This window comes from Colobus angolensis, unplaced genomic scaffold (genome assembly GCF_000951035.1).
Source record: "Colobus angolensis palliatus isolate OR3802 unplaced genomic scaffold, Cang.pa_1.0 Scaffold356, whole genome shotgun sequence".
In the NCBI taxonomy this organism is placed as follows: domain Eukaryota; kingdom Metazoa; phylum Chordata; class Mammalia; order Primates; family Cercopithecidae; genus Colobus; species Colobus angolensis.
Window position 1 is genome coordinate 1972661 of NW_012116888.1, and position 11982 is coordinate 1984642.

Here is an 11982-nt window from a genome sequence, read left to right on the forward strand (position 1 = left end):
CCGTCCAGGCTAGAGTGCAGTGGTGCAATCTCAGTTCACTGCAACCTCCGCCTCCCGGGTTCAAGGGATTCTCCTGCCTCAGCTTCCCAAGTAGCTGGGACTACAGGCACCCGCCATCACACCTAATTTTTGTATTTTAGTAGAGATAGGGTTTCACTATGTTGGCCTGGCTGGTCTCGAACTCCTGACCTCAAGTGATCCACCAGCCTCAGCCTCCCCAAGTGCTGGGATTACAGGCGTAAGCCACTACACCAAGCCAAGAGTCCACGCTTTCAATAATTCCACACCTAAGCAGCACCTACTGTATGCCAGGCTCTGTTTAGTCACTGGGGATTCAAAAAGAATGCAGGAACCCCTGGTGTGCTGGGGGAGGGGCAAGAGCAGACAGACTGTCAGGATCATGTGATGAGATGACAGGTGAACTCAAAGCTCAGTGGGCACAGAGAGGGACTGCGCACTCACACTTGACATAAATTCTGAATCAGAAAAGGAACGGTAGCACCAACAAAGGCTTTCAGGGCTGCCGGCAGAGCGCCTTTAGAGACATAGCAACATGGAGAAGCCTGGACGGCCAGGGTGTGTGGCAGGAAGGGGCGGGGCAGGGCAGGGCTAGACACCAGGCCTTGGCTGCTGTCTGAAGAGCTGCCTTTATCCAGGCGCTTTGGGGAACTGAGTGACAGTGTCAGCATCCGGAGCCTGGTGTGGAGACCCAGGAGGCTGCCAGATGAGCCACCTCTGCGATTTCCGGTTAGAATTTCTGTGCCAAAGCAGAGTTCACAGGCCCAACGTGGTGGTTGTGGTTGTGTGCCCCTAAGCTAGAAAGTTTGGGGTGGTTTGCTGTGCCATAGTAGACAGGAACCGGGAGCTCTTCCAGTCCCTTTCTCCCTTCTTGGTGTCTCTTCTTCCCTTCGCTTCCCATCCCACACATCTGCGCCACATTACATCAGTCCCCTGGACACATTTTGGCTCTCCTACCTGGAACTTGCCCAGGCTACTTCATGCCACAGTAGGGGCGTGAGCCCTGGTGTCTGGCAACCAAACCATCACCAAATGCAGAACCCACAGCTTATTCTAATAGCCACAGAACAGCCTTAATTGAGCCCCTACTGTGTGCCGACTGCTCTACAGGAGTAACTGTAAGAGTCCTACAAGGTACAGGTGATGGTCCCGGTTTTACAGGTGAGGGCTGTAACTCTCAGAGGGGCTAAGCCCAGGATTTCACAGTTCCTCAATGTGGGTGAAACAGAGCCTGGGCTATCTGGCCATGAGGCCGCCCTGGCCTAAGCGTGCATTCTTCCTCCAGAGCTCCCTCCTTTGCAGCCTATTGTGTGCAAGGCTCTGTTGCTCACCCCATGCCACAGACGGGTTTTGTTAGACACACCCTTCACAACCCCCATGGCCATTTCACATTAAAAACAAATTATGTGCTTACCTTCTGTTGAAAACTTAGAATTTCTGCACAGCCTGAACCAATGTTCCCCCAACGCAATGGTCAGTGGGAGCTGAGGAGAGGTTACAGCTCCCTTGGAAAGGCGCAAAGGCCCTCCGTGTGCACCAGTCCCCATGGTGCTCTGAGTCCCTCGGGGTCTGCTGCAGTTATTAAGGTATCTGCGCGGCCTTGAAGGTGATTGATCTGCTGATCCCTGTTGTGGGCCTAGTCCAAGGGTCCCATGCACATGGTACAAAGAGCCTGGGAGTGTACCCCTGCCCCGCACCCCCTGTGCTCTTCCCATTACCATCTGTAGCCGGCCCAGTGGAGTCCAGCTCAGGAGCATACCATTCCTGCAGGCAGCCACGGCCCTCACACCCCATACAGACTTCATTCTGGCCTGAATTTCTCACTAAAGAGGTAGAAAATGCCATTTTTCATACAGCTGGGCCACGGGCACTGCCCTGGCCAATGGGACCTATGAGGAATTCAGCTGAAGGTTTCTGGGGAAGGTTTTCCCTCGTGCTGTCTTCCCCAGAATCGTGGCAGCTGTTTTAAGACACTGATGAGACGACCCAGAAATCACTCCAGTGTCAGTGGAACTGGACGCTGGACAGAAGCAAGGGACTCAAGGGCAGACAGGCCCCAGCTGTGGGGTCACCAAGGAGCATGGTTGGTGTTCTTATGGTTTCAGCCACTTTAGATGGGTATTTATTACATGCAGACAAATGTGTCCTGACTGCTAACCCGAACTCCAGGAAGCAGATGTGCCCACCTTCCCTAGTGCAGGGCCGGCTGCTGTTCCCAAGTGTTTTCCCATTCCATTCTCACCTCCCCTGGCCTCCCTCTAACCCCCACTCACCCCCATATTGCCCTCATTTCCAGCAAGCTTCCTCATAGTGCATGCGTGTGTCAGCCCCTCCCAAAACCCAAGCTCCGGATGACAACAACAAACCATCCAGTGTCATCGGAATACATGTTACTTGTGGAATTTTTTTCAATTGAAAAGAGAAAGTAATTTGTCTTAAATCTATGACAAAATGAAGAACGAAATGGCAATGGGCAGAATGTTAAAAAAGAAATCCTACTTAGTTTGTTACAACTTGAGTACCATGCAAACCCTTTCTGAAAGAAAAACAATTCTCCTTAACCCCCAATGTTGATTTAAGTTGTTTCAAATTATAACGTTACTCAAACATGCTCAAACATAAAACTAGATATAAACACCTTATGTTTATAGCTCTTGTTCAACTCTAAACTATGAAATTAAATACAAGCAAAACTACAAAACCAATAAGATTCAAATCAACAGCCCTAATCACATGCGACAGACAGTGTTTTGCAGCATGAACTTGTTTTTTTCAAGCCTGTGCCAGTTCCTTTGGGGGAGTTATGCCCACACCTCTGAGGACTGGGCAGAGATCCCTCTGCCATACTTCTCTGTGAGCTGTAAAACTCTCTGCTATGGTTTGAATGTGTCTCCTCCAAAATTTAGGTATTGCCAATGTAAGAGTATTAAAAGGTGGAGGTATTCGGGGGTGATTACGCCATGAGGGCTCCTCCCTTGTGGGTGGGATTAGGTGCCTTTAGAAAAGGGCTTGATGGAGTGAGTTCCCCCCTTTCTCCCCTTCTGCCTTCTGCCATGTGAGGACACAACATTCAAGGCACCATATTGGAAGCAGAGAGTAGCTCTCACCAGAGGCCAGCATCTTGATCTTGGACTCCCCAGCCTCCAGAACTGTGAGAAATAAATGTCTGTTCTTTATCAATGACTTAGTGGTATTCTGTTACAGAAGAAGACATGGACTAAGATACCTCTTCAAGCAGCAAACACATCATACCAATCTTTGGCCTCCACTAAACACAGATGTTTTAATCATAGAAAACCCACATCTGTTCTTTCCTCATTGGTTCCTGGTGATCAAGAAGGTGTTCTCTGATGCTGACGGGCTTAGCAGTGCAAGACAAAGGCCAGAATCCCCACGGCAATCTCTGGTTATGTGATTGTTATCCTGATGATCTGTGTATACTGCTTGGACTGTATCTGTTTAGATGATCATCAAAATTAAGACACAAAATTAACACATTCTATCAAGAACTCACAGTCCCCAATTTGAAAAACTACATTAAAATCAAATTCTGGGGAGCAGAGAAGAAAAGACAAACAAAGGCCCCAGATCCAGAAGGCTCCCTTTTCTCCAGAATCTCACACATGGAGTCCTGATGAGGAAAAATGTAAATATTTAGATGCTGCTACATCTGGTTTCGAAAAAATTAGTGCCAGCTTTGTGTATGGGTCAATGGATTTGGAAAGAGAAAAACAGAACTTGTCTGTTCTAACTACCTTGGTCCTCTTTTCTAAAATCACTCCAAAGTTCTTCCACATCCCCAAAATAGAATGCTCACGTTTTGGGAATGCATTATATCAATTCTGTCCCTCAAACTGATCTTCCAGCCCCCCTCCACACTTCATTTCCAATGCCGCCACCCTGGCCTGGGCACCACCATCCCTCTCCAGGCTGAGAACTTGGGCCCAGGCCCACGCTTGGCTGCCCCCCGCCCCCATCATCCCCCAAGGCCTTGACAGCCTTCACCTGCCAGGCCTCTGCCTGCCTGTCTGGCCCCGTTTCACACACCTCTACACCTCCCTGTAGTTTTTCCTTCTGCCATCATCAGAGGTGATTCTGGACGTAAGTCCCTGTCTACAGGTTTCAGGGAAGGTCCATTGAACTGTTTGCCCTGGTTCTGCTGGGTGAGGCCCTCAGCCCTCCACTTGCTCTCTCTCTCCAGGAGGCCCTCAGAAGAGGAAGGCAGGCACTCTTCCAGGGAAGCAGAGCTGTTACCCACAGCCCTGTCACTCCTGCACCAGCCACTCCTACAGCCCCTGCTGCTGCCATTCAAGTCACAAGCCTTAAAATTGATGCTTCCTGTCACGCAATTGGGTGGACCCAGCCCCCACCTCTGACGCTAGGGGTATCTGCACTTTCTCCACTGGCATCTCAACATCTTCACCTGCTAATCCGTGGGGCTCACCCTACAGCCAGAGGGCTAGGGCTTTGATGAGAATGTTCTTTCAGGTCCACTATGTGGTTCCTTCCTGGAGCAGAAGGAGTCCAAGTTCTTCAGCCCAAGGTTCAGTCCGCACCCACCACCTTACACAGGCGGGTCTCAGGGTCTCATTCTAACACTTGATGTCCTGCTTGTCTGGGGGAATAATCTGGAATACTTCCCAGTCGTGGGAGTAAAGAGGGTTGTTAGTTGGAGGATGGGGTGGGCTTGCGTGTATCATGAGTTGGTCTGTTCTCTTGAAAAGCCCTTCCTTTCTTTGTCATTCTTCATTCCTTTTCTTCCCTCCCCGACATTTTGCATCAAAGGGAGAGAATATTTTTTAATGGTTTTAAATATACTTGATCTCTAAAAATAAAAAGCCCTATTAAATAGTCTTAAATAAAAAGTAAAAATCTCCTACCCAATCTTTTACCTTTAATAACTCACTCCAGAAATAACCATTTTTAAGTAGTTTTTGTTCTCCTAGAAGGGGAAGCTTCCCCGTGTGAAGGTCAAATACATTCTCATGTCATGCTTTAGTTTGCTCGTAGGTGGAGCATGCTTTTCTTGAGTGGTTTTGTTTTTCCTGAAGTCTTAATGAACTCTTCTTTCTCTTGTTTCAAGAAGAAACATGCCTTTTCTATCATATCACTAGAATCTTCCTGCTGCTTTTTGTTGAACAGAAATTGTTTCCTTCTTAAAGTCAGTCTTTTGACCCTTCTGACTTCCTGTTCAAATTTGGACTAATTGTTTTCTGGGCTTGTCACATCACTACCATCCAGGTATTTCTTCACACATACTCCACTTGGGTTCACTCCAGAAAGGATCCATGTCATTTAAATTCTTCATTTCTTGAATGCTTTTCTGCAGTTCATCCACAAGTAACATTTTTCCGAAAATGCACAGAAAGTGAACTTATCGTGCATTTGAATATCTGCCTTTATCTTGCCTCATACTTGATCAATAATTTGGCTAACTGTGAAATTTTACAGTCAGAGCAACCTTCTTCAGAACTTTAAAGGTATTATTCCATTTTATTCTAGACCTGTAGGCCCTTGCCACTCAGTGTGATCCATAGGCCAGGAGCCATAATATCACCTAAGAGACTGCTGGAAATACAGAATCCCCCCACCCCAGAATCTGATTGAACAAGATATCCAAGGATGTATGGGTACATTACAGTTGAGAAGCTGTTGCATCCTTCAGTGCTGCTTGAGAGGTCTGTGGTCAATCTGACTCTTAGGCCTTAGTAAATAATCCCACGTTTTTTCAGCTTGAGGGTTTTGAGGCCTTTCTTTGTCCTTGCTTGATGTTCTGAAACTCTCCAGGTTGTTTTCAGGCTCTAGTCTTTTCCAATGGGTCCTGCCAACCTCCAGACTTTTTTGCCTTTCTTCAGATCTCGAGAATTTTCTTCTATTTCTCTGATTTACCTGCCTTTCTATATTCTCCAATCCCTTTCTTGGAAATGTTATAGATTTTACACTGATGATCCATCAAAAATGGATGGAATGGAAATTTCCCTTTAATCCTACTCCCCCTTTTTTGTCTTTCTGATCTTCATTCTGGGAAGTTTTCTCAAATTTGTTCTTTAGCCCTTATATTGGATTTTTTTTTTTTTTTTTTGGTAAATGTATATATTTAATTTTCCAATCACTTATGGATCTCTGAATGCTTGTATTTCATAGCAGGCTGTTCTTGCTCTATGGATGCAATGTGGCCACACATCCCTAGGGTTACTAATTAGTTTCTGTTTCTCTATTTTGCTTCCTCTAGTGCCTGTTGTTATGTTTGTTCATCTTGCTCCTTCTTTTACATGCTGTTGATTTTTCTTTAAATTTTTTTAGATAATGCTATGAGATCACTGCTCATTTTTTAGGTATGATGATGGTTATTATGATTTTATAAGAAAAGATCCTTATTTTTAGAAAATGAACATTGAAGCTCTTAGGGATGAAGTGTTTTGATGTCTGCAACTTACTCTCAAATGATTTCATGCACACACACACATGCACACAAACATATACATAGAGGGTAAAAAAGAGCAATTTTAATATGGCAAAGTGTTAACATGTAATGAAACCAGGTGGACGGTGTGCCCAGACATTTATTGTACTAGTCTTTCAACTTCTGTCTTGAAAGTTGTTTGAAATTTTTGATTGTAAAAGTTGAAAATAAAAACAAAACAAAAAAATTTGATGTTGCTTGATTGTTAATTCTCTGATTATCCTTAGGAAAATACCCTCGGCAGTCTGAAATTCCTAAGGAATCAGCTTTCTTAGAGTAAAACAGATATGTGCTTGGTCTCTTTTATTTTCTTCCTCAGTTCAAATTTGATAGAAACTACACTGGACTGATGCCCCACCGCCAGTACCCAGCACACATCAGCCGGCCTGCCCCACAGCATGGCTCAGGCATTCCTGCAGGGGAAGAACAGCTGGGTTCCCCAACCCCTGCAGGAAAGGTCTGTCCTACCCCAAACTACATCTCAGTTGAGTCTAGTGTTTTAAGCACGGAAAAAGTACAAAAGGAGTTTTGTTCTCTTGGCCACCCGCCACAGCCCGGTACCAAAACAACCCAATGCTCCCTTCTGATTGGAGAAACATTTTGTGCTCTTCTGGACATACAGCTTGATGGTATTACTGCCAGGCTTCCCATCAGCAGGCACACATCTTGCCATGGGCAGTTCCAAGACAGAGGTCTCTGCAACAGAAGCCACCCTGACCAGTCAGGAAGACGACACCCCTTCCTGGTCTTTAAGCAAGTTAATGGTAGGTCATTTGCATTTTTGCATATTTGCACTGCGAAGTAATGAACAATATATGCAAAATCTCTAACTAACATTCTTTAGGGAATCTGCCATAATGGATTAGGAAGGGACCTGTCTTGGTGTATCTCTAATGAAGCAAAAGAAAGTTATAATGGGATTTCATGGGTGTGGGTAGTAATTGGATCTGGTGGAGGGTATAATTAAATTTCACCAAGGGGCTACAACCTCTGCCCTGGCAAATAATAAAAGGGTCAGAAAACTTTCCATTTTGCTTAAAGGGAAACATGTAAAGCCTGCAGAAATGCCACAGCACATCCCCTCAGTCATGGGACAGCAACCTAGCACCTTCAGGATCTCGAAAGTTTTACCTTCCGGTAGAAAGCTGAAAGCACTGTAGGTAATATCAGAATATTGTGAAACTCACTGGCCAGTTTCTCCCCTGTGTCTCCTGAAATTTCCATCTCTACTTCAATAAGGAGAATCAAAGCAGGATACAGCCTAGAGAAGTGTGGCCTCCCCCAAATGGGGAGATTCCAACATACAAGTGGAAGGCTGAGTGGACCAGTACAGGTAACCAGCACCACCTCCCATCACTGTGGAGGCATCACCCCTGGATGCCCAGCAGCAGAAAACTCTGGGTCCAACGCAGGGCAGTCACCTGGCAGGTTTCCTACGAGGCAGTGCTGACTGATGGCAAACTAGCAGGCTGACCCTCCCCAGCACTAAGCTATGTATTCAGGGGTCTCGGTCTCTCACCCCAAGGGACCAAGCACTGCCTGGCCAGGCTGTTAAGTTTTCTTCCCAGAGAAGGTTTCTGGAGCTGTGGCAGATGCTATTACTGCAGTCAGGTGCTCTGCTGTGGGGAACTGGGTCCTGCTATTAAACAGGCCTCCATGGAAATGCATGACTCTCCACCTGAATTCCTCTCCTGCTCTCAATCCTTGTGACCCATTGTCTCTCCAGGGTCATCCAGAAGAAACAACCCCCACCTCCAGTTGGGTCCACTCAGCTTGTGTCTTAGTCAGCTCAGGCTGCTATAACAAAATACCATAAACTGGGTGGCTTATAAACAACAGAAATTGATTTCTCACAGTTCTGGAGTCTGGGAAGTCCAAGATCAAGGTAGTGGTAGATTCAGTGTCTGCTGAGGGCTCACTTCCTTGTTCACAGATGGCACGTTCTTGCTGGGTCTGCATATGGTGTAAGAAGCAAGGAAGCTCTCTTGGACAAGGCGCTAAGCACACCCATGAGGGCAGAGTGATTGTGATCTAATCACCTCTCAAAGGCCCCACCTCCTAATACCATCACCTTGGTAGGTTTTGTTACATTAATCATGGAGAGACAAAAACATTCAAGCTGTAGCAGGTTGGCCTGTCAATTTCATTCCATGCTTTGCATTCTCCAGAAAGTAATAAAAATACTTGGTCATCTGATGGCCTCTCTCCCACTGTCAATGTCACTGACATTGTCATTTACTTATTCCTGCTTTTTATTTATTCCAGTTATTTGACCTTGAAGAGGGAAGAGCACTAATGCCAACCAGGAAGGGCATATGCTTTATCTTATGGCACGATGTGCAAAATAAAGTTAACATGAAAGGCCTGAGACTGCTATCCTGAGACTGCATCTGGGAACCTGGGTTTGGGAAGATTCCCACCATTCCTTGACTGATAAGGGTGGCTCACTGTGCCAAACCGTTTGAGCACACAATGTGGTTTGTGCTGAACATGTGCTTTCTTCTGAAAGTCTGCATTGATATGTGCTAGGCAGAGGGAGTCTACATGACCAGCCCCCAATAAATACCATGGACACTGAGTCTCTACTGAGTTTCCCTGGTAAACATTTCACACGCATTGTCACAATTTGTTGCTGGGAGAATTAAGCATGTCCTGCATGACTCCATTGAGAGAGGACTCTTGGAAACTTGTTTCTGGTTTCCTCTGGACTTCAGCCCATGTGCCTTTTTCCTTTGCTGATCTTGCATTTTGTGTGTGTGTGAGAGTGTGTGTTTGTGTGTGTGTGTGTGTGAGAGAGAGAGACAGAGAGAGATAGAGATGTGTGTGTGCATATATATGTATTTTTTACATATGATTTTGCTGTAATAAATCATAGCCATGAATATAAGTATATCTCAAGTCCTGTGAGTTCTCCTAGTGAATCATCAATCCTGGGGGTGATCTTGGGGACCCTTGACACACCCCACTTATACAAGAAGTGTTTCCAGCTGGATCATCGCTTGAGGTAGCATTTTTCCAGTATGTGTCTGGAAGATATCTATCTGGCAAATTGGTCAAAACAAGGCTTACAGTCTGGACTTAAGGTCTCTGGTGATCTCTTTCTTAGCAGACTGTGAAACTGGACTATGCCCTGGTTCCTTCCCCAGCCTAGGCCTTGGAGCATTTGTGTGTGTTCTTAGTGCACAGGGTGCCCGGCTTTCTATGCTGATGATGTTCATTCTCCCAACCAGGTGCTCAGCCTCCCTGCAGCCCAGCATCCCTGCACGTTCCTGCTGTTCACGGTTCAGAGTTCCTCATTTCATGTTGCATGCTCCCACTTACGTGATAAACAACGAGTCCATTTTTCCCCATGCTTCCTCTTGAGTTCACAGTTAGAAATTGTGACCATTCCCATAACACACTAAACAGCCTTTCCATAATGCTCACAAGCTAGAGCTTGCAATTAAAAGCACTAAATCACAACTTGAGGGTCAAGTGCTGTTGAATCACATGCTTATGTTTAAAATATACTCCCAAAGAGCAAGTTGTCAAAAAACCTCACTTGGATCACAAGCTGAGATGGAGAATGTGAATTAGTGTAACGTCTGAATTACTGAATATTCTTAAGAAGACTTTTTGATGCAACATTTGAACAGGAGGGAGACAAAAAACAGACTATTTTTAATCTAGCCCAAGTTAAATTGTAAGTCTCAATTCTCCCCCAAATAAGCTACTCTCCTATAGATATTGCTAAAAGCAAAGAGGGAATGGGGAGCTGCCACTAAATACCATGCCGCCGTCCTCATTCTAATACATTTTTTAAGATAAATAACAATGGAAAGAATGTTCTTTTTTAATCGTCAAGACCACTTACAACATAGAGATAATCAATATTTTGTTCTATTTCTTTCTAAACTTACTCATGCATAGGTTTTTGTTTTATACCTTTTAAAAAAATTCTTTAAATGTAATTGTAGCATTTGCATGAATGTAACTGTAGCAATGAAGCATAAGAAATAAATAATTCAGAGAGATCCTAGGTACCCTTTATCCGTTTTCTCCCAGTGGTAACACTTTACACAACATTTAATGGCACCCCAACCAGGAAAACAGTGTTGGTGCAATCTACAAAGATGATTCCATTTTCATGTTATTAATATTTATTTCAGCCATTCTACTAGAAATGTAGTAATATCTCATAGGAGTTTTGATTTGCATTTCCATAATGGCTACAATGATGTACCTATTTTCATGTGCTTATTTGCCATGGGTATATCCTCTTCAGTGAAATGTCTGTTGATGTTTTTTGACCACTTTCTAATTTGATTGTTTGTTTTACACTGCTGAGTTTTGAGAGTTCTTTATGTATTCTAGACTCAAGTCCTTTGTTGGAGGTGTCATTTGAAAATATATTCTTCCTGTCTGTAGCTTATCTTTTCATTCTCTTCACATGGTATTTCATAGAACAAAAAATTTTAGTTTTCATGAAATCCAGCTTACCAATTTTTCCTTTTATGAAATGTGCTTTTGATGTCAACCCTAAGAACTTCTTCCCTATCCCTAGGTCTCAAGGATTTTATCCTTTTTTCTAAAAGCTTTATCATTTTACATTTTATATTTAAGTAATTCATTTTGAGTTAGATCTCTTTATAATGTGTGAGACTTAGGTTGAGGTTCAGTTTATTGCCTGTGGATGTCCAATTACTCCACCTCTACTTGCTTAAAAGGCCATCTTTCCCCCACTGGATTGCTTTTGCAACTTTGTCAGAAAGCTACAGTTTTTTTCTTCCCTTCTAATCTCTATGTTTTAATTTATTTTTATCGCCTTATTGCACTGCTAAAACTTTTGGCACTAGTTGAATAACAATGGACATTCTTGCCTTTTTCCTAATCTTGGGGGAACAGTATTCAATGTTCCACTGTTAAGCATGATGTTAGCTATAATTTTTGTAGACTCTCTTTTTCAAGTTGAGGAAATTCTCTTCTTTCCTAGTTTGCTGAGTTTTTATCATGAATTGTTGTTGGATTTTGTCAAATGCTTTTTCTGTGTAAACTGACATGATCATGTGACCTTTTCTCCTTTGGTCTGTTGATGTGGTGGATTGCATTTGATTGACTTTTGAATGTTGAAGCATACTTGCATATTAGAGATAAATTCCACTAGGTTGCCACATGTAATTCATTTTGTACATTATCAGATTCAATTTGTTAACATTTTGTTGAAGATTTCTGTATCTACATTCATGAGTGCTACTATCATGTAGCTTTACTCTTTTTTTTTTCTATCTTTGTCTACTTTTAGTATCAGAGTAATACTAGCCTTCTAAAATGATCAAGGAGTACCCTACCCTCTCCTCTTCTATTTTCTGGAAATAGAATTTTCTGAAAATAGAAGAGGAGAGAGTAACATTCTTTTTTTTTTTTCTTTTTCTTTTTTTTTTTTTATTATACTTTAAGTTCTAGGGTACATGTGCATAACGTGCAGGTTTGTTACATATGTATACTTGTGCAATGTTGGTGTG

At 43.7% G+C, this 11982-nt stretch overlaps 1 protein-coding gene across 1 annotated transcript in view; it reads right to left on the reverse strand.

The window, feature by feature from the left end:
- ACOXL (acyl-CoA oxidase-like) overlaps positions 1 to 11982 on the reverse strand; it is a 341854-nt gene that overhangs the window by 138372 nt on the left and 191500 nt on the right. The window contains 1 exon segment of the mRNA XM_011953095.1: positions 6412 to 6456. Within this exon segment, the coding sequence (XP_011808485.1) occupies positions 6412 to 6456 (45 nt within the window).